General features: G+C 41.7%; 1 protein-coding gene across 3 annotated transcripts in view; it reads left to right on the forward strand.

Moving 5' to 3' along the window:
• Positions 1-22114, forward strand: part of LONRF3 (LON peptidase N-terminal domain and ring finger 3) — a 46189-nt gene extending 24075 nt beyond the window's left edge. For all 3 annotated transcript variants that reach the window (XM_032757512.2, XM_032757510.2, XM_058441699.1), the window contains 6 exons: positions 7999-8113; positions 11022-11143; positions 13713-13871; positions 14936-15098; positions 16104-16253; positions 19293-22114. In XM_032757512.2, the coding sequence (XP_032613403.1) occupies positions 7999-8113; positions 11022-11143; positions 13713-13871; positions 14936-15098; positions 16104-16253; positions 19293-19448 (865 nt within the window). In that variant the 3' untranslated portion in view covers positions 19449-22114. The remainder of the gene's footprint in view (positions 1-7998; positions 8114-11021; positions 11144-13712; positions 13872-14935; positions 15099-16103; positions 16254-19292) is intronic.
• The last annotated feature ends 1518 nt before the right edge of the window (positions 22115-23632 follow it).

Consider the following 23632-nt stretch of genomic DNA (forward strand, 5'->3'; position numbering starts at 1 on the left):
AATTAAGTTAAATTGATTTTGTTTTTGAGACAGAGTCTCACTTTGTCATCCAGGCTGGAGTGCGGTGGTGTGATTTCATCTCACTGCATCCTCCGCCTCTCAGTTCAGGCAATTCAGTCTCCTGCCTGGCAAATTTTTGTATTTTTAGTAGAGATGAGGTTTCACCGTGTTGGTCAGGCTGGTCTTGAACTCCTAACCTCAGGTGATCCACCCGCCTTGGCCTTCCAAGGTGCTGGGATTACAGGCGTGAGCCACTGCGCCTGGCCCTAAAAAAGTATTTTCATACACTACATGGTGGGATCCAGCCAGCAGAAACTGCTCAGATATTTCCTCGCCCTTTATGAGCACATATGCTTCTCATATTGATCACGTGCATTTGTATTCTGAATGATTGTTGTTGGATGACTAAAAACGAGTAACACAGCCATTACCTGAAATGTGGACCTTCTTTCTCTTAAAAAAAATTTTAGGTGCCAGATTTTTTCATAAGCTTTGGCAGACCTGACAACAAACAGCTCAGCAGGTGGAATGCTGAAGCACTCAAAGCAAGCCTCGCATGCTGTCAGGAGTTGGTGTAGGTGGAGTGGGCTAGGGTGGGAGGGGCTAAATGAGCAGGTTCCTTTCACTACTTCCCTCACTCCCTCACGATAGAATGGCAGGTGGGTGCTGGCAAAGCCAAGGTAGAAGATAGAGAAATCCTGCTTCCAGGAAGAGCAATGGGCTCCTGCAGGTAACACCATTGTGGCTCTAAGCCCATGATGTGCGCTGTGGAGTAGACTTGACTTAGCCTGCTCAGAGACCAGGTCTTTGTTGTGCGTATCCTCCTTAACACTCCCCCCAACATCCAGGGGACAAGAAATTAAACATACAGACTCATCCTGTTTGTGTTTTCTCTGAAAACTAAGAATCCTGAGGTGTAAGTTCTTTTGTTCCTCTGCTTTCTCCCTTTCATCTTGTTTGTCCTTGAACTCAACGGGGCTTTGAAGGAGGTCTTGAAATTTGGTCCAAGAAATAAACACCAAGAGGATAAGACCCCCTTCTAGTTGGCTCACTCGAAATTTAAAAGCCATCATTTCCCTTATCCTGCCCCTCCGTTCTAAGTGAGTCTTCAAAACAAAACAAAACAAAAAACCCTCTGTGCCTGGAGTAGCCATTGCATACACTGCTAAGTTATAGCTGGCCTCTCACTGCTTGATGGTGATAAGAAACCTTCTAAATCTAGAGAGAACTTTGGATCTTGAGGTTCTGAAAGCTGCAGCCATCGGTCAGAAGCATGTAGTTCCCTTTCCAACAGGGTTTATCTATAAGTTAGGCATCGGATGTTGACAGAGGCTATTTCATACACATGCTTCAGCTTAAATTATGATAGCCTTGACAAAGCTTTTGATTCCACTTCTCCAGTGTTTTTCTTCTCTTTCTTGTTGTTAGGAATATGATTGGTTCTCTTATTACCCTCATGTGTCCTTGGGGGAGAGTGTCTGAGAGTAAAGATAGTCTGAAACAATCTGTGGAGATCATGAAATTAGACATTTGTACTACTTGTGCAAGATTTTAGTATGAAATCCGGTTTCATGGTGCTGCATTGGTAGAAAAACAAGTTAGAGTGTGAACTTGTATACACGGATTCTAGAGAGAAAATTAGGAGGAGCAGGTTGTAAGTTCCACAGGGAAAAGGGTGGAAAGAGTGAATGGAACAATAATCGGAGTTGTGTAAGTGAGCACCATTCCAATCTCCAGGTCTCCCTTGCTGAACTGGGAGAGCTCTGTTGAGGGAAGTTACCCCCTAACTTCAACCCTTAAGAACTCTGCTCCTCAATCCTTAGTGGTTGCAAATGCTCCTTTGATATTTGCCTCGTGTGGATACCTTAGCCACTGGGGGCCACCTCTGGGGCTGCTGTGGAGCAGAACTTTTGGGGTTACAAAGACATTTTGAGATATGCAGTAAGAATGTTTGATATTTGAACCAGTTATCTAATGGCCCAGTGACCTCTTTGTCAATTCTAACAAGAAGCTTCATATTTAACCTAGTTTTAGCTACTCAAGTAGCTTGGTGTTAAGGATCTTGTCAGTTCACTCTCATTCTCTCTCTCTCTCTCTCTCTCACTGTCACTCTCTCCCTCCCTCCCTCTCTCTCCCTATTTCTCCCTCTCCTTCTCCCCTCCCTCCTTTCCTCCTCCTTTCCTCTTTGCTCTCATTTGATAGCAAAAGGAAACAATACAAGGATGTAACTGGTGGGAAAAGATAGCTATTTCCAGACAAGCCAAACATTTTATCTGGGCTGACATCAAACTGAAAGCATTTATTATTGCTATTGTTTACTCCATCACTGTAACAATGTAAAATGTTTTTTGTGTTAAAATCTGGCCCTGCTCTGATTTATAAATACCTCTTGGATGTGTTTTCTGAAATCGTTACCTAAAGTGGTAAATTAAAAAAATTCTAGTCAAGTTATCTCTCTCTCTGTCTCTCTCTTTCTCAGAAGGAGGGAGAGAGGAGAGAGGGAGGGAGGAAAACGTGCATATGAGTGTGTGCATCTACATGTAGATGGATGATGTCTATTTGGATGCAGAAATACATGCACACAGTTGTTGCCGCATCATAGAGTGAAGAAGAAGGATGGGCTTGGGAGTCAGATCTGACCTCACATCCCAAAGCCCTGCTGCTTACCAGCTAGCTGTGTGATCTTAGGCAAGTTATTTTAACCTGTCTGGGTTTAAATTTTCTCAATAGTATAATGAAGCTAATCATAATTACCACCTCTTAATATACAAAGTTAAGTATGGACACACCAAGAAATACAGCCAGAAAAATATATTCCATCTGTTCCAGTCACTTTACTCAGGCCGTGCAGAGAAGCAGAGTAGCCCTAAATATAGAAGTGAATTGAGTATTGAAAAGTGTAATGTATTCTAAGCATCTGAACCTTGAATTATTTCAAAGCAATAATTATGCAGCATCTGTGGCTGCATTTGTGTTTGCTACCACTCAGTCAGGGGCATTTTAATCACAGCTTTTGCTAAGAGATTGCTGTGTCCTTTTGTGTGTGTTTTATTCATCTGCTCACTAAATGTCAGTATTTATTGCAATTAATCAGCCAGCTATATCTTTGTTATTTTAGATAGATTACATTAGGTTACATTCTTAAATGAACAATAGGCTCAATTGCAAAATTCTCAAGAAAAATGGTTTTGCATATTAGTTGTAGATACAGATTCATCAATCATCTTCATCATTAGTACCATCAAATAATATAAGGCATTCAGATTCACAGGACTAAGTTACCAAGGAAATGAGATATTTTGGTTTGGCTGCTCTGATAATTAGATCACAGCAGTGATTCCAAATCACACTTTTGAAAAACATTTTAAATTGTGAAATACACACAGTGGAAAAGTGCATAAAATATAAATATGTTCTCTTAACAAAATATTGTAGAGAAGATACTTATGTAATCCCTCTCAGTTCAAGAAGTAAAATATTGCCAGGACCCAAGAAGCTGCCCATATGCCTCTTCCCAATCAGGACTATCCTTCCTACCCCAACCACTATCTTGACTTCTATCTTGTTTCTCTTTATAGCTTTACTACCCGAATATGTGTATCTAGGCGATGCAATCTAGTTTTGCCTATGTAAAAGCTTTATATAAACTGAATTATCCAGAATTTATTGTTTCAATCTGGCTTGTTTTACTCAGTATTAGGATTTACCCATGTTATTGCATATAGGTGAAGTTTGTTCATTTTCATTATTGTATAATATCCCATTATATGAATCCACCACAGTCTGTTTATCAGTTCTCTTATGGATGGATGTTTGGATTGTATCTAGTTAGGGGATATCATGGACAACATTGCTATAAACATTGTTTACATCTGCTGGTGCTTATAAGTGTTTGTTCATTTTCTGTTGGCTTCCTTCTCTTTTTCTTACTGACTTCTAGGGGCTCTATGTATGCTCTAGATACAAGTTCTTTGCTAGTCGTATGTGTTGCAGATACTTTCTCCTACTCTGGCTTGCCTTTTTGCCCTCTTGATGACATTTTTTGATGAACTTAAAAGCACTTCTTCTCCTTTTTTTAATTTTTTTTTTATTTTGAGATGGAGTCTCACTCTGTCGCCCAGGCTGGAGTGCAGTGGTGCAATCTCGGCTCACTGCAACCTCCACCTCCTGGGTTCAAGCGATTCTCCTGTCTCAGCCTCCCCAGTAGCTGGGATTACAGCACCCACCACCACAGTCTGCTAATTTGTATGGGGTTTTGCCATGTTGACCAGGCTGGTCTTGAACTCCTGAACCCAGATGATCTGCCCGTCTCAGCCTCAGCGTGCTGGGGTTACAGGTGTGAGCCACTGCACCCAGCCAAAAGCTCTTCATTTTAATACAGTCAAAATTATCAATCTTTTCATTTATAGACAGGGTCATAATTCATTTTTTTACCTTCAGGTCATAAAGATATTCTCCTATTTTATCTTTATTTTCTTTTATTTGACTAATTAATTTATTTGAGACATGGGGTATCAAACTCCTGGTCTCAAGCAATCCTCTTGCCTCAGCACCCCCTGCTCAAGTAGCTGGGATTAGAGATGCCAGCCACTGTGCCCGGCTATTTCATCTTCTGAACGTTTTATTGTTTTGCTTTTCACATTTATTTTTACAGCCCACATGGAATTGATTTTTGCGAATGATATAAGAGATGATCCAATTTCATTTCCTCCTATAGATAGCCAACTCCCCTAATACCATTTATTGAGAATGCTATTTATGTATTGAAAATCTTTCCCCTATCTGCTTTGAAGTGGCACATTTGTCATAAATCAAGAATCCACATCTGGATCTGTTTCTGGGCTTTCTGTTCTATTCCCCGAGTTTATTTGTCCTTGTGCTAGTCATATACTGTTTTAATCACTGCAGCTTTATATGTTCTGTTATCTGGTAGAGTGAGTCCTCCCACATCGTTGCTCTTCAGATGTATCTTGGCTCTTGGCCCTTTGCTTTTCCTTATAAAGTTTAGAAATCAACTTGTCAAGTTCTACAAAAATAAACAAATGAAATAACCCATTGAGGTTTTTTATTGGGACTTAGTTGTTTAATTTCTTTTAATGAGGTGTTTGTAGCTTTTTGCAATAGAGGTCTCCTACAACTGTTGTTAGATTTCTTCCTGGACACTTGATTTTTAAAAGCAGTTGTAAATGTTATCTTTAAGATGATGACATTTCTAATGTCTATTGCTGGTATATAGAACTATAATTGTGTGTGCACGTGTGTGTGTATTTATCTAGTAACTTTGTTAATTCTATTCTTATTCTAATAATCATTCGTAGATTCTTTTAGATTTTTCTAAGTTCACCATCATATCATTTGTGAATAATGACAGATTTGTTTTTTTCCTTTCCAGTTCTCATATATTTTTTTCTTGCCTTGGTGCACTGAGACCTCCATAGTAAATAGTTTTTTTTTTAAATACTAACTTTGCTTTTTGGCCAATTTGATAACTAAAATTTATTAGTTTTAATTAATTTGTTAAACAAATTAACTACTTTTTATTTTTTATTTTATTGTTATACTTTAGGTTTTAGGGTACATGTGCACAATGTGCAGGTTTGTTACATACGTATCCATGTGCCATGTTGGTTTGCTGCACCCATTAACTCGTCATTTAGCATTAGGTATATCTCCTAATGCTGTCCCTCCCCACTCCCCTCACCCCACAACAGTCCCCGGAGTGTGATGTTCCCCTTCCTGTGTCCATGAGTTCTCATTGTTCAATTCCAACCTATGAGTGAGAACATGCGGTGTTTGGTTTTTTGTCCTTGCGATAGTTTACTGAGAATGATGTTTTCCAGTTTCATCCATGTCCCTACAAAGGACATGAACTCATCATTTTTTATGGCTGCATAGTATTCTATGGTGTATATGTGCCACATTTTCTTAATCCAGTCTATCGTTGTTGGACATTTGGGTTGGTTCCAAGTCTTTGCTATTGTGAATAGTGCCGCAATAAACATACGTGTGCATGTGTCTTTATAGCAGCATGATTTATAGTCCTTTGGGTATATACCCAGTAATGGGATGGCTGGGTCAAATGGTATTTCTAGTTCTAGATCCCTGAGGAATCACCACACAAATTAACTACTTTTTAAACAGAATCATAAAATTCAAAAATTACCAAAAAGGCGAATACATGAAAAGTCTTTCTCCTCCTCCAGACCTCCACTGGCTTGTTAAAAATATCCCATTTCTGCTGGTCTCCTTGACCTGCTGAATCTGGAACTTTAGCCAGTGGAGCTTCACAATGTATGTTTTTTTTTGCTCCACAAGTAACTGATATTTGAAGACCAATACAGAAAGTTTGCCTAGGCAGAGATTAATGGGATTGTGTAACACAGTGATCCTCAACCTTGACTGTACATTAAAACCACTGAGAAGCTTAAAAAAATTTCTGATGCCATCCTGTACACTGGGCCTACTGATCTGAATCTCTGTAGGTGCTGTAGTGGGCATCTAGAGTTTTCATAAGCTCCCCAGGTGATTGGGGGAGGCAGGAAGGAGGGCTTACAAAGGGGCATGAGGAAACATTTGGGAGGGATGGGTATGTTTCCGATCTTGATTGTGGCGATGGTTTCATAAGTGTGTACATATGTCAGAACTTATCAAATTGTACATTTTAAGTCTGTTCCATTTATTTTATGTCAATTTTGCATCAGTAAAGCTGTTTAAAGATAAAGCTGTTCAGGTAATTCTGATGCACAGCAATGGTTGAGAATTATTGTTGTAATAGAAAAGGCACATGACTGGAAGTGGAAGTTGGATAGACTTTCATCTGTCAACAGTTGGCTGTGCACACTTAGACAAGTAACTTCAACCCCTGTGGACCTCAGGTTCATTCTAGTTAGTGGGTTCAGTTTCTTCTCAAGTACTTTTCAGCTGGCATGTTAATTCTTCTACTCAGTCTGGCAGAGCTGGCCAGGCTGCTGGTGCACCTCCTGGCCACACGAGGGAGCCGTGCAGCTGGCAGCCTCTGACTCTCCACTGAACACTCTTGTGAGGTGAAAATAGGCTGGTCAGGCAGGGGTCTTTCTCTTCTTCCTGTGCTCCTCCTCTTGGTGAGTGCAAGCCCCACTCCTCAACGGTCATCTTCAGCTACCCTCACTCACCGATCTCGCTGCAGGTGAGCCTTTTTTTAAGCAAAGCAAATCCATGAATTTCTGAAGGTACGGAACAGCTTTATAAAAGAATTCTCACATTGCTTTGAAAATATTCTGCTCTACCCAAGCAATTAAAATAGTACCAAATTGAAGTATATGTATGTATATATATGTATGTACACATGTAAATGTATGTATATATGTGTGTATATGCAGCATTATAGATCCATATCTAGTCTATATCAGTAAGCACACTAACAATACTATTCTCCTGCCCCTATGAAAATTATCTATATAAAAGGCAGTTAGGTTTGTTAGAGGTACAATTTTGATATCCTTCAGGCATTAACATTGCTTAGATGAAAAGAGGAGTCAAGGTTAGCAAACGGTTTTTTTCCACGGTAATATGATGTAAAGTGCCTAAATGGGGGGTAAATGTGTAAGAGAGAGAGAGAGAGAGAAAGAGTGTGTGTGTGTGTGTGTGTGTTTACATATACTCAGGTGAACAGGTTGGCTAAATATTTTTGGAATGGAATTTATCCAGACACTCTGTGCATTAATCTCTATTTTTCTTGGACCAGACAGGGCAAAAAATCTGAATTCCCCAGAAGAGATAGACTAGAATTGATGTTACAAAATGATCTAGCTATGCCCTAAACTTTAATAGATGTATTTTAATCCAGCTCAAAAATGAAAGGCAAATGTTTATCTGAAGTACAACAATAGCGACTTTTAAAAAAGAACTCCTCCCCCACGCTAAAATATTCTAAATAATGCTTTAAAACCTTAGCTTTGAGTCGCTCTTTTATTTTTGGTCTTATTGCAGTTTTCTTCCATTTTGATTCCTAAATTTCAGATTATTCTATGAGCCAGTCACAACACCTTGCGGGCATACTTTTTGCCTAAAATGCCTAGAAAGATGCCTAGATCACAACGCAAAGTGTCCATTGTGCAAAGACGGTCTTTCACAGGTAAATCAATATTTCTTTCTTGTTTGGTTTAAATCAGTATTTCTTTCTTGTTTTGTTTAGCTTATTTGGAATTGGGCACTAAGACAGTGTTGAACTGGACCCCAAGCCACTGCACTGTGGTAGGGCACATTACTCCCTCAAGCCATCTATTTCTCCTGTCTTTTTTTTTTTTTTTTTTTTTGACGGAGTCTCCACTCTGTCACCCAGGCTGGAGTGCAGTGGCATGATCGCGGGTCACTGCAACCTCCGCCTCCTGGGTTCCAGCAATTCTCCTGCCTCAACCTCCCAAGTAGCTGGGATTACAGGCACATGCCACCACGCTCGGCTAATTTTTGTTTTGTTTTGTTTTGTTTTGTTTTGTTTTGTTTTGTTGAGACGGAGTCTCACTCTGTCGCCCAGGCTGGAGTGCAGTGGTGCGATCTCGGCTCACTGCAAGCTCTGCCTCCCGGGTTCATGCCATTCTCCTGCTTCAGCCTCCCCGAGTAGCTGGGACTACAGGTGCCCGCCACTACGCCCGGCTAATTTTTTGTATTTTTGGTAGAGACGGGGTTTCACTGTGTTAACCAGGATGGTCTCGATCTCCTGACCTCGTGATCCACCCTCCTCGGCCTCCCAAAGTGCTGGGATTACAGGCGTAAGCCACCGCGCCCGGCCTAATTTTTGTATTTTTAGTAGAAATTGGGTTTCAACATATTGGTCAGCCTGGTCTCGAACTCCTGACCTCAGGTGATTCACCCACCTCAGCCTCCCAAAGTGCTGGGATTACAGGCATGAGCCACCGCACCCAAGCCTATTTCTCCTGTCTTATAGCCACCGTCCCCCTCTCCATAAAGTCCTTCAGGAAAATGAGGCAGCATGCAGCTTTTTATGCGGTGTAAGTAGGGAAATTAATTTGTGTTGGAAACAAAAGTATTAAATAGATGATAAACTTGGATCCTGGTTATGATCTCATCGTGGCACCTGATACACTGTGATCGTGAGTAAATCTTTTGTCCCCTCTAGGATTGGACTAGGTAAGCCCTGATGTTCCCTTATCATCAGTGTTTATTCTGTGGCTTGAAGATAACAGCTCCAAAGGCCCCAGAAGAACCTCACAGAACAAGTGTGATCCTTGTCCAACCCCTCAGGAGCAACTGTACCTGGAAACCCTAGAGCTTTGGCAGTAAACCAATTTAGCAGACCGCAGCCCTCTAGGACTTCCAGGTTCTCTAAAACTAATCACACAGACTCCCACCTTTGTTTTTCAAGTGAACCTGAAGGAATTTCCTATAGATAAAGAAGACCTGAGAATCTATCTAGTTTTCCCTCCCTCAGGGACTTATGTGCCACATTTTACAATCGGTGTTAACGTTCCTTGACCCCTGTCATTCCTGAGGAGAGGTTGGAGATGCAAGGCTATCTCTAGGTGACTACAGGTCAAGAGAAGTCACATGTTGAGCTTTACCATCACCCCAGTATTTAAATTAAGGGAATGGAGTGAAATCATCATCACTGGTAGCCTTGAGGGTATGCGTTGGGATTGGGAGGAGGGTCAATGTCATATCTTTCCTTGGATAAAGTTGTAGGATTTGCAGGCCTGATTGTAGGTTAGAAGTCCATGATCTTTATACTTAAATAATACATCTGTGTTGTTGTAGCGCTGTAAAATTCAGATTAAGTGGAAAGAAGAAAAATCTACCCATATGCTCAGTACCTAGAGAAAACCACTGTTAGTTAACATTTTAGTATGTGCCTTTTCTGGCTTTTTGTTTTAGCATCAGCAGAGGAGTCACCTACTTTTTTGGACTGACTACCTCCTCAGTCACTGCTTATCCCCCAAAAATGAGACTGGGAAATGCAGTTGATTTTCCCATAGCCAGGCAATGGCAGTGACAGTGGCAGATAAGGCATCCTGGAGACAGATGCTATAGAGTTCAGGACTTGGGGTCTAGAGGATATTCTCATCTATCTCTGTTTATTCACATAGGGTCACACTTGCACCATTTTACATAGAATAAAATATTCCAGTCATGTTCACTGCAGAAGAGAGACACAGCCCATACTGAGAAAGGAACAAAATTGTTTGAAGCCAACAGTTTTATACTCAGGCGCTGCCCCTGCTGGGACTGTAGGGGTAGTTTCCATAGCAAGCAATTCTCTGCAGGTGTTTTAATATCAGTTGTTTGATTCACACCGTTAAATACCCACTACTTAAACATCCCTGGGTATGCATCGGACAGGGGTGTTTGGGAGGAGAGTAACAGTGACCATTGAGCCTGAGTCCAGTTCTCGAAATCATGACTTTTAATCTCAGTGATACCTAGATGGTATACTAGAAAGGCAAATAGACAAATCAATATTTAGCTGTTTGTGTTTTTTTAAACTAAAATTAAAAGAGAAAAAATAGGTAGATTTGGCAATATCCAGAAGCCAAGCATTGGGTTAGGCTGGGAGTGGGACAGGGCAGGAAAGGATCAGTGATTGAAAATTGCTTTTTAGTTCCCTGAACCTTTTGGCTACTAACTTTGAGCATATCCCAGATGGAGACAATTTCTGTGAGCTTGTAAATACAATCATCAGAAAATGGAAAGGGAAGAATTCCCCCCATCCTACTTTTTGGACAAGAACATGATCTTGATTTCAGTGTTTCAGGAAAACTGTGAGAGTTTTAAAACTTCAATGCAGGTTTTACCCCCTTGTTAAAATATTTTTTCTAATTATAAAGATAATCAATTGCATGTGTGTTTTTTAAATGAAACTGCCATCCAGAAAATACATATATTATGATGGTATCAGCTGCTAATTTGTGAGTCCAGATTACTCCAATATGTGTGTCATTTGACTTTGTTCACTGATTACATCAGAAGTGTTTTGCTGATTGCTGCATATTGCCTAATTGCATATTATCTAATTGCCTCCCCCCATATAGTGCTTGGCATCAAGAAAATACAGCAAAAATGTAATAATGGAGGAGCTCATAGCTAAATTCCTTCCAGAAGAACTGAAGGAGCGAAGGAAGCTTTATGAAGAGGAAATGGAAGAACTTTCTAAGTATGTATATGAATATTTCTGTTTTGTTTCACTCATACCAGCTCATGAGAGCTGAATGTGCACATTACTTCCCAGCTTCCGACTTAGTGATGTCATGCTAGCTGCTTGAAATTGGCTATGGTGAGAGTATTTACACCATGGAAATTGGCAAGTGCTACAAACCAGGGTTTCCCCTGCACCCAGAGAGCCAGTTGTTAAACTCACCAGCATACCACTGAAGAAGCATAAGCGAAACCAGTGATGAGGGTACGCCCTGCCCCCAGTAACAGGGTATTGTTGGCAAGAATAAATTGAAGTAGCTTAATCAGGGGAACTTAACGAAATGTCCAAAAGATTGTTTTCAGATACATAAGAAGTTGCTATGAGGTTAAGAACTTTGGTGTCAACCAGAACCGGGCTTAAGACCCAGTTCTACCTCAAAGTGAGTCTATTTCATGACCCTAGGCAGGTCATTTAACCTTTCTAGGCCTTAGTTTCCTTATCTGTAGCTTGAGAATAATTTAATAATTTGAGTTCTTACCTCATGGACTTCTTTTTTTGAGATTGAGTTTCACTCTGTCACCCAGGCTGGAGTGCAGTGGTGCGATCTTGGCTCACTGCAACCTCCACCTTCCGGGTTCAAGCGATTCTCCTGCCTCAGCCACCCGAGTAGCTGAGATTACAGGCATGCACCACCATGCCCAGTGAATTTTTGTATTTTTTAGTAGAGGCAGGGCTTCACCATGTTGGCCAGGCTGGTCTTGAACTCCTGAACTCAAGTGATCCTCCCACCTGGGCCTCCCAAAGTGCTGGGATTACAGGCGTGAGCCACCATGCCTGGCCACCTCATGGACTTCTTATGAAAATCAAATGAGTTTGTGCATAGTAAGCACTTAATTAATGGTAATAATACTAATACTTGTTAAGCACTTTCTGTGCTGTGCACAGGTAATGTGAGAGGTGAAGGGGAGGGGCAGAGGCGTCATTGAGGCTCTCAGCGCTCTGCCTGGCTGTAAGAACAGCTCCCTTAGCAGAAAAAGCAGGAGGCAATCACTAATTTCTGCCTCTCTTGCTTCTGCCCGCTCCTCCCTCCATTCCTAGTAGAATCCTAACAGCATTCCAGAGGCAAGGTTCCTGACAGCAAAAGTGGTTCTGGTTTCATGTCCACTGTGTAGAGAACATTTGTAAACTCTGCCAGTGGCTTGTTTGAATGCACTCCTCACTTAGAATAATGCTTTTCTCAGAAGCTAGAAATCGTTTTTTTTTTTCTCATTAATTTACATTGGAACTACTCGGGAGATCTTTATCTTTATTTCTGGTCTGTAAATTAGCATTGAGCCTCTCTGAGCCCTCATCTCACATCTCATTTAAGGTCTTATTAACAAATACTGAGATGTATTAGGGCTTTCTATGTAAATGAATCCTAAACTTGATCCTTTTGAGATTTGGGCAGTTGGTCTTATATTTCTTGATAGGTTTAGGTTCAGATGTTCCTGTGTTGGATTTACTAGACAAATAAGACAAGGATCCCAGAGGAGCTGGCTCTGTTTTGGTTCCCCAATGGGTTGTGTGTGTGAATCTCTGGGGGTACTTATTGAAAGGCAGGGCCGGGCACGGTGGCTCATGCCTGTAATCCTAGGACTTTGGGAGGCAGAGGCCGGTGGATTGCTTGAGGTCAGGAGTTCAAGACCAGCCTGGCCAACATGGTGAAACCCCGTCTCTAATAAAATTACAAAAATTAGCCAGGCATGGTGGCATGCACCTGTAATCCCAGCTACTCGGGAGGCTGAGGCAAGAGAATTGCTTGAACCCAGGAGGCGGAGGTTGCAGTGAGCCAAGATTGTACCACTGCACTCCAGCCTGGGTGACAGAGTGAGACGCCACTTAAAAAAAAAAAAAGAAAAAGAAAAAGAAAGACCCTTGGGTCCCAATTCCAGAGCTAATGCATCAGTATCTCTGATAATGTGGTGTCCAAGTCATCTTGATTTAAGAGCCCCTGGTGATTCTGATGCAAAGAAGCATTTGAGCATCACTGGGCTGGATTACTCTTGCCTATCTCTTGGTCCTTCCTCCTTTCAGCTGTGCCTCCTTTGCAGCTTCTTTGGGGTCCTTGCAAATTTGAGATGCCCTAGGGACCTTACAGAGAATTTCCTACCACCCTTCTGGAGAGCTGAGTCCACTTCTATCATCAGCAACCTTTCCCATGCAGCCTGAAAAACACCTGAAGAGATTGTTTTGAGTGGAGAGCATGAAAGAAAGAAAAAATATGAGTTATAGCTATCCTCCACAATATTAAGATACTAGAGAACTTCTACAGCCAAATTAAAATGTGTAGAATGCCAATTTTAATTTCTTAGACCTTAGGCTAACCTCTGCATCAGATCATGGGACTCAGCCCACACTATCAATTGCATTTCAATATTTTTCTATTAGCCATCAAAACTTGATGTATCTTTGGCAAGTGACACTGTCAAAAAACAAACATGGTGTCTCTGCCTTCCCCCAGGGTTATCACATGCTAACATTTGACCAATATTTTTGTGTTCTGTCCGATTGCTTTGAGATCCCTGTCATTTTCTCTTTCTGACAGCCTTAATAAGAATGTGCCTATTTTCGTGTGTACTATGGCCTATCCCACCGTTCCTTGTCCCCTGCACATCTTTGAGCCTTGTTACCGCCTGATGATTCGTAGATGTATTGAGACAGGCACGAGACAGTTTGGCATGTGCCTTGGAGATCCTGTCAAAGGGTAAGTGAGGAGCCATGCGAGCAAAGGGAGGTTGTGTAACGAGGGATTTCTGTTTTACTTTGGGGTACTCCCAGGAGACAGGGAAGCCTAGCTCATGAGGTTTAGCCAACTGAAGAATATGAGCATTTGTAAAGATCAGGGTCCCTTTGGTGGTTAGTTTACCATGTGAGAGGCTGTCTATTTAAAGAACCCTAGAATTAATATTTGGTTAAACAGGTGGTATATGTTATAAAACTTGTAAGCATGTAGGCCTTGGAGTCAAACTGTCTGCGTTCAGTATCTAGTTGCAGCCTTGGAGCAAGTTTGAGTTTGAGCAAGCTATTTAACCTTTCTGTATCCCAGTTTCCTTATCTGTAAAGTGGGTACAATAATAGTACCTACCTCGTTGGGTTTGCTGGGAAGATTGGTGAGTTAATCATGTACATAAAATGCTGAGCACAGTTCCTGGCTTCCTTAGTCCATTTTGTGCTACTATAACAGAATGCCACAGACTAATAATTTATGAACAATCGAAATTTATTTCTCATGGTTCTGGAGGCTGGGAAGTCCAAGGTCAAGGTGCTGGCATCTGGCAAGGGCCTTATTCCTTTATCATAACATAGTGGAAGGGCATAGCAGAAGGGCAACAGAGAGAGAGAAAGAAGGGGGTCAAACTTGTCCTTTTATGTTAATAACAACCCTACTCTACTTTCACCATATCAGCATTAATGCATTCATGAGGGTAGAGGCCTAATCACCTCTTAAATGTCCCCCCTCTTAATAATGCTACAATAGCAATTAAATTTCAAAATGGGTTGTAGAGGAGACAAACATTCAAACCATAGCACTGGCACAGCACATAGTATGTCCTCAATAAATGGTAGCAGTTACACGAATACATTACAAAACTTTTTTTCTTCACACGGGCACTGCCTGTTGTGTAATTGAAGCTGTAACCCAGGGACAGGAAAATAGGCAGAAGTCCCTTGAGCCACAGCATGGGGTTACAGAAATGGCTGGGTGCCAGCCTAGGGAAACAGAACTCATCAAGGATCTATTCTCTCGACTCCATTCTCAATAAACAGGTTTGCAGAATATGGCTGCATCCTAGAGATCAGAAATGTTCAATTCTTTGCCGATGGCCGCTCAGTGGTTGACAGCATAGGCAAGAGGCGCTTCAGGGTGCTCCATCAGAGCCAGCGGGATGGCTACAACACAGCCGACATTGAATACATTGAAGACCAAAAGGTGAGGGTGGCCAGTGCCAAGAATCCCAAAGCCAGGCTATCCTTGTAACTTGATACACAAAGATAGTTGTGAAAGGATTTCTCAGAACCCTTGAGAGCCTTGGGATTTCACACCAAATTGCTGCAGCAACATTGAATGCTGCTGGGTTGCTGTCCAATTGCACTATGGCAGTGAGGGCGCCTACTGTCCTGGCTCTGCTTAGCTGCTGAGTTGCATTCATGCATGAGAAATGCTATCCTAGATCAACCCTGGGGCTCATTCAGCTTCGGAGTTAAGTCTCTGCCAAAGATACCAAGGAATAGATCTGGGGTGGGTCTATACATATATATTTTATCTATCGATTTATGTATATTTTAAACCTTTTTCTTTTGAGACAATTATAGATCCACACATACATTTGTATTTTAAAGTACGTAACCTGGCTAAGAGCCCTTCCCAATAATCCATCATCCCATAAGGCAGAAAGATGACACATCTAGTTAATCCTTGGTTTTCTGAGGTAATGGGTGGAAGAAGAGGTAAATAATCCTATGTTCATTTATATTTACATTTGTTACATAGTAGATTAATAAATATCTGATGACCGAGTAAATGTGTTTGACCAAGATAGTTACATGCTGAGACTGACATACTCCTGTGTCTTTTCCAGCAAGCAATGAGAAAACAGATGTAAAAATGAAAAGGGCAAAGGCATGGACCAGCATAACCTGGTTTAACCACATGCCTCCACTCAGGCCGGTTTGAATCTCTGGTTTTCTGCATGTTTTGCTGTTTCAGCTAATCTACCTAGCTAAACCTTTCTCCTTCCTCCATGGTCAGCAGTATCTACACACTGTCCAGCACTTGACTAAGGGGCATTTCACATCAAGCAAAGGAGAAAGCTGGATGGGTGAGCCTTCCCATAGGAAGGCAGGATGGATGCTCAAAACGAATCAGGTGTCAAAAGTGACTCCGGGAATGATGGAGAGGGTATAGAATGTTTCACTTTCACTTTGATACTTTCAGGTTCAGGGAGAGGATTGTGCTGAGCTCATGGGATTACATAACTGTGTCTATCAGCAAGCGTCATTGTGGTTTCATTCACTCAAATCATCCCTAAAGAATCGGATACTCAATCACTTTGGTCCCATGCCGGAGAAAGACGCTGATCCTCAGGTATAGAAAAATGTCTATTTTTAAACGGGTTGCCCCACTAGAAGAGAGTGCCTAGTGTTTGTGATTAGATGGGTATGTGGCTGCCATTCAGCACATCGAATGCAGAGAGGAAGATGGATTTAATTTGGTGTTGTTTGGCTGCACAGTGAGTGTCATGAGTAAGACCAAAAAGATCCCAAGTTAGAATTGGGGTAACTAAAGTAAAGCAATAGGAACTTGGATCCAAGGCTGGTTTTGAGAGCTAAGTAAGATAAGACAATGGGAACATAGATATCACCAACAGAAGAACCTTCCATGGGAGTCCAGATTCACACCATGGTAATGTTAGGGTGGCAAGATACGTGCAAAGGCCAGGACTTAAGAGAAGGGTATCCTGGGAGCTGAGACCAAAAGCTGCTGCTTTCAGGTAACTTCATAACCGTCTCCCTCATTGTTTTGGGAACTAGGGGATAGGGCCAGCTACCCTTATAAGATTACAACTGCAAGACCACGAAAACTTTTAGTGCCTCAGTCTATCTATGCTTTGCCCTGCCAAGTCTAGACCCTTGCTATTGTCCTCACCAGGGCTGAACAGCTCCTGAGAAAACTGTTAAATACTGTTGGTTGAGTTATACTAGAAAGTAGTTTGTTAGGTTCTACTGATCAGTGTTCTTCCTGGGGGATAGGCCTATTTGCAAGATCAAGCTGCAGATCAGAAGCTCTCTAGGAGAGTGGAGATGGTGAAGTTTCACTAAGCTTTGCTTGCCTGGAATAAATCAGGGAATACTTTCTTTCTAGGATAAGGCTGGAGATATCCTAACCACACATTTCCTCACCACCATCTCTTCCTATGCTCCAAGCTGGCTCTCCTACATAAACACTCCCAGAACTTCCTTGATTCTTTACTTATGCTCATCCCCAACTCTGTCACAAAAGAAAAATCTCAATATGCATATTCTGACCAAAAGTCTGGTCCTGCTTACCTCACTAGCAGTATAACCTTGGGAAGATTCCTTTCCCTTTCTCAACTTTTGTCCCATCTCTGACATGAGGAGGGTTCTAAAGCCCCCTCTTCCTCTTGCATTCTGAGGTTCTAAGGTTCTAAGACAGCAGTCTGTTCTCTAAATGAAATGTCTTGCTTTCCTCAGACCACAAAGATGGCTTCTTTCCCCCCATGCAAAGGCATCATGAGTTTTCAGGGGAGAAAGGCCAGTTAGTGCTTCCTGTGACCCAGCTCCTGGCTCTGGGCCACGGTGAGTCAGGACTGCAGCATATACCTCTGAGCAAACTCATGATCAAGCTTAATGTTCCCCTTCACCTTCCGGGAAGGGTTCTCCCTTAGGCAAAAGATACAGATCAGCAATGGTAACAGGGAAAAACACAGATGCTACAGTGTGATTCATAAAGGCTAATGACAGAGAAAGTTGAAATCTTGGGTTTCACTTCCTTTTTTCTTAGTTCTGTTATTATGTTGCTTTGGCAGCAGCAGCACCAGCAAAAAAGAAAAACCCAAACCCATCCCAGTTTGCTCCAGTCAATGCTGCAGCCCCAGTGGTCCCACAAATAAGAATGTTCTGTCAGGAGGATGTTTCTTAGAAACTGCCACAAGTGTTAATACCAGCTTAAATATCTTTGCTGGTGATCCTTGGAAAGAAAGTTCAGAACATCAGTCTAATATTCAGAACTGATCATAGGAGGGAGAGCGTGTTGCCAGCTTCACGGAGGGACAAAAAAGAATGCAAATAAAGCTAGAGGCACAAAGAAGCAAAGAAGGCAGTGAGATTTGGTGACGATCAGAGGAATCAATTTGGAGCCAAGTAATTTCAGGTGTAGGCACTTTGACCAGAATCGTTCTCTATAGTCCTAAAACCAAACTTGTGAAAGTTGTGGGCAGAAAACTCGTTTTAGGCTTAGAAGGAAATAAGTACCCAATGTCTAAAATATGTGCCAGGGAAGCTGCTTACAAACAGAATTTTGGGGAAGGATTTATGTGGAATGGGAAAGCTCTTTATTAAAAGGAAATCTAGGGGCAGAATATATTTCTTTTTTTTTTTTTTTTTTTTTTGAGACAGAGTCTTGCTCTGTCGCCCAGGCTGGAGTGCAGTGGGGTATCTCAGCTCACTGCAAGCTCTGCCTCCCAGGTTCACGCCACTCTCCGGCCTCAGCCTCCGGAGTAGCTGGGACTACAGAAGCCTGCCACCATGCCTGGCTAATTTTTTGTATTTTTAGTAGAGATGGGGTTTCACTGTGTTAGCCAGGATGGTCTCGATCTCCTGACCTCGTGATCCACCCGCCAGCCTCCCAAAGTGCTGGGATTACAGGTGTGAGCCACCATGCCTGGCCCTGGAGCAGAATATATTTCTAATGTGAATGTTTTCTAATTGGAATTTTTGCAAAGTGAGGTTGTGATTCTTTGGGACTGTAAAGCATAGCCTTTTGTTTCAAGGGAGAAGAGAGCTGTGGCCCTGTATAGTGACATGGTATACATGGACTGTTGCCTTCAGCCACATCAAGGAAATGAGGGGACTTAAAAGACATGCAAAGGTCAAGGGGTCATGGGAATTGAAGGCCTGAATGTTAAATGCATCAGTCCAAAGGACCTCAACAGAATATTAGAAGTGGAAGAGACTACATAGTAGATACCAGCTTGTAAAATCACATTGGCTAGGAGGCATGGTGTATCTGTTAGGATACTGGTTGGTTTGCTTTAACAAGAACCATCTAGCTAGGGGAAAGGGAGAGAAAGAGGAAGGCAGAGGGCATATGCTGCTTTCCCAGAGCATGACCAAGAGGTTACACATATCACTTCCCTTTACATCTCATTAGCCAGAACTTTGTCTCATGGCCTCACCTAGCTGCAAGGGAAGCTGAGAAATGCAGTCTTTTTTCTGGGTGGCTATATGCTCTGCTAAAATAAGGGGGAAAACAGATATAGGGACAATTAGCAATCTGCCACATGGAGTTGTTCTACCTGGGGTCTTTACCTTGAGCATTTGGAACTCTGCAGACTGATGTTCTTGGATGGGAATAGGATGACTCCATTGTGTTTCTCTGTTGCAGATGAACCCAAATGGCCCAGCCTGGTGCTGGTGGATGTTAGCGGTTCTTCCCTTGGAAAGCCGAGCTCAGCTCCCCTTCCTAGCAATGAGGTCCTTAAAGGACAGACTGAATGGTATTCGACGAGTCCTGGCCTTCATATCCCGAAACCAAAACTAGTGAGTGGATTGCCGAAGAGGAGCTCTCACCTTCCCCACTGCTGTCGGGGGGAGTCTTCTTGTAAATATATCTAATTGCAATAATATCTTAACAGAAGGGGGTGTCAAGCAGAGGCATCAGCCTGCTGTTGATCACAGAGAGAAATTGAGTAGAAAGACCAAAAGAATGTGACCTATTTGAAACTTTCTGTCTTAAGATGCTTCTTGACATGCTGCATAACTACGTAAACAGCAGAGGTGTTTAAGAACCCAGAAAAACATAATTTGATTTTAACATTAAAATTTCCAAAAGTTTAAAGTGGTTTTGCTTTAATATTCTTTCTTTCATAGATCAATGACTGTGTGGTTGAAATGTGAAAACAAAGATACTAATAATGTTGCTGTATAATTTCACTGACTTGAGGTCTCATTCCAAATGGTTCAGGTTTTATAGAGCATTGTGTAAAATAATGTTCATACTTCTTTCTGTTTTAATAATTTATTTTTTGCACTACTGTATCCTTTTTTCTACATGTATGTTTGTAACTATTTAAGCGTACATTGCTGAAAAGTCCGTTGCTTTATTTATTGATGTGGTTTACCATGTACCTAGGGGGAAATAACAATACTAGAAGTGTGCAGTTTTTGCTTTAATCTTTTTTTTACTACAATGACACTAGTTCTTAGATCATTTCTGTCCAAATGGATGCTTAAAAGAAGTTCAGAATGATGCTAAGATCATCTGTCTTCAGAGTCCACTTTTTTTTTCAGTTTGAACTAAACAATATAAAATACTTAAGGGATTTGGCCTAGATTATGGTATATGCCAAGGTAAAGTAAAATAAATAATTCATTTTCTGTGTGTAATACAGAACAAAGCTGAAAGAATTATTTTTAATTATAGGCATTTATTTCAGCAATCTAATTGTACATGTATCTAATTTTTCCCCAGTGCAGTTAGGAATCAGATTTTAGGCAGGATTGTAATTAACTCTTCAGAGGAAATGGTGTTCAGTTTAGCACATCACAGTTATGCCCAACTAGCCTCCATAACCCACCTCTCCCCAGGGTTCTGAGGATCAAGACCTGGGCAGAAACACTTGATAAGGACTTTTTCTTATTAAAAATGTAAATAAGCCAAATAGAGTAGAACCCTATAAAAATCTTTTTAAAGGAACCAGACGGCCGGGCACGGTGGCTCACGCCTGTAATCCCAGCACTTTGGGAGGCTGAGGCAGGCGGATCACTTGAGGTCAGGAGTTCCAAGACCAGCCTAACTAACATGATGAAACCCTGTCTCTACTAAAAGTGGATACAAAATTAGCCAGGCGTGGTGGTGTATGCCTGTAATCCCAGCTACTTGGGAGGCTGAGGCAGGAGAATCACATGAACCTGAGAGATGGAGGTTGCAGTGAGCCGAGATTGCACCATTGCACTCCAGCCTGGGCGACGAGCAAACCTGCGTCTCAAAAAAAAAAAAAAAAAAAAAAAAAAAAAGGAACCAGATAATCTATTATTTTACCTAAGTACTGCCTTTGCTTCTAGTTACATGAGTGAAATATTTCAATGTATGGGGAGAATACAGGGTGAGGAGTAAGAGTAAGCCCTGATTTAGCTTGCTTAGTGCTAGTTTGAGTCCTTCAGTGGCAGGACAGCCTGTAAAGTACCACGAGTACGGGAGTGTTATAATGGCAGAGTGAAACAATTATAGTAGGGAGGAAGTGAATTGTGCCATTAGTACCTTCATGCAAATTATACCATGTCATTTTGGACAGTGAATGATTTTTGCATCATTCACTCATAGCCCATCGCTCTGTTAAGGTGAGAGGGTAATTCTTACTTTTCCCATCACCACCTGTAGCTAGAAACAGGAAAGGGAGAATGAGATGATCCAGACAACATAAAAAAGATGCATGTAAGCAGAAACCAGATGGTCTTTTCTGCACTCACTTGATGGACATTATGTTGCCAGAGCGTTGTGTTTATCAGATTTGATGTTTGGAGCTAGTCTGGGCAGGTGAAGAACAGAAATAGGCGGAAGTATAGGCATTATTTCTGCACAAGCAAACTCCACAAAGCTCAGGGAGCAGAAAAAGACTCCCCCTCCCACCTGGTTCCCAGACCATGTGGTCATAACACAATCCTAATAGTTTCTTGTTATCTAGTGTAAATGCAACCAAGAAAAGGGCCCTAAGCTTCTCTACTTATTAGATATATTACTTTTGGCAATTGATTTAACTTTTGCCAAGCCCCAGTTTTCTAATCTATGAAATGATAGTGATAAGTTCTGCATATAGGGTTGTTAAGAAAATTAAATGAGATAACGTGTAAATCAATTAGCACAGTGTCTCACACCTAGAATGCATTCAAGAAATAATAGCTACTATTAGATTAGTCATAGTTATAGAATATCATCAAGGGCCTACATTTGTATAAAACACTGCCTTTACACACAATATCCACTTGAAACTCCTTTAAACTTAGTTGGGGGAATACATACCACTGATTTTTGGACCCATAATTTGATGATTTACTGATAATTCTTTTGGGAATTAAATCTTTGTGAAAGTGAAATGACTGGAGAACAAATAAGGATCAGAGATAGGGATCAATCCTATACCAGAAATTTTTTTCCTGCTTCAATAAGGGCTAGAAGGTAGTGCCCTATGTAGGTCTAGGATTGATTCATTCCTTCCTTCCTTCCTTCCTTCCTTCCTTCCCTCCCTCCCTCCCTCCCTTCCTTTCCTTCCTTCCTTCCTTCCTTTCCTTCCTTCCTTCCTTCTTTCCTTCCTTCCTCTTTCTCTTTTTCTTTTTTCTTTCTTTCTTTCTTTCTTCTTTCTTTCTTGTCTTTGTGTCTTTCTTTCTTTCTTTCCCTTCCTTCCTTCCTTTTTTTTTTTGTGTGTGTGGTGTGCGAGTCTGAGTCTCACTCTGTCACCCAGGCTGGAGTGCAGTGGCACGATCTCAGCTCACTGCAACCTCCGCCTCCCAGGTTCAAGTGATTCCCCTGCCTCAGCCCCCCAAGTGGCTGGGATTACAGGCACGCACTACCACGCCTGGCTAATTTTTGTAGTTTTAGTAGAGATGGGGTTTCACCATGTTGGTCGGGCTAGTCTCGAACTCCTGACCTCAGGTGATCCACCTGCCTGGGCCTCCCAAAGTGCTGGGATTATGGGCGTGGGTATGAGCCACCGCACCCAGCCTAGGATTTCTGATAGAATGGAAGCCTTAAGTTCTAGCTCCATTAGAATAACCAACTTATCACTCCCTGTTCTCCAAAATGTATTGAGAACCTTACCCATCACAGATGATGAGAGTTTACAATCTGTGACTTCTGTGCTTAGTTGATAGTATTTCTTTATGTTGCCCAAAGGTAACAGATTCAACAAAAATGTACTGAGATCCCCATGTACCAGGTACTGAGCCAAGTGATCTCACATATCTGAGCTCATTAAATCATTTATTTCTCATACCAACCCTGCGAGAGCAGTTATTATCCCCATATTATGAATGAGAAAACTGAGCCTCCACTATGTTAAATACTTTGTCTAGTTGCAAGGCAGGATGCAAGGCTAAGCTTTGGCTTTCTTTGGGATGTACCTTAACGAGGTAATCAATTGGTCTGGACAATTTTTACACTGGGAAATTGGTTTTGCTGCACAGCTTGTGAATGAACGGTATACAGAAGAAAGACATAAAGCTAAATCTAGGCTAGAAAAATAAGACTTCCCCCATGGTAGATAGTGCCACTTATTTAGTTAGTTTTTCTGTCTATCGTGACTGACCCAGTCTTTGCCTAGTAGGTTATGTTTTGTATGTATGTATGTATGTCTTTGTGTGTGTGTGCGTGTGTGTGTATATATATATACTAGGTAGCAAGCAGACATCATATCTTTCTGCTTTGTACTGTACTACTGCTGCTAGCAAATAACCAGCAAAATGTAGAAAATGAAAAACCAATTTTCTGTAGACAACTTGGAGAAAAGAGTGCCTGCCCCTGACTTAGCAGGGCAGAGAATGACAATTTTTAAAGTTTGCCTTTTCTGAAGGCCAGCTGCTTCTAGCCCAGTGCTGCCTCGGCAGCAAGGGGCAAGCTGAGTCATTGCGCATGTGGCGCTTCCAGCTCTACCTGTGGAGCTGGCCTGGGCTCAGATAATCCCCTGTGACTGGCCATTGGAGCGGTGGAGCTCCTGAGGCTGGTTCACAGCA

This window comes from Hylobates moloch, unplaced genomic scaffold (genome assembly GCF_009828535.3).
Source record: "Hylobates moloch isolate HMO894 unplaced genomic scaffold, HMol_V3 SCAFFOLD_7, whole genome shotgun sequence".
NCBI classification, from domain to species: domain Eukaryota; kingdom Metazoa; phylum Chordata; class Mammalia; order Primates; family Hylobatidae; genus Hylobates; species Hylobates moloch.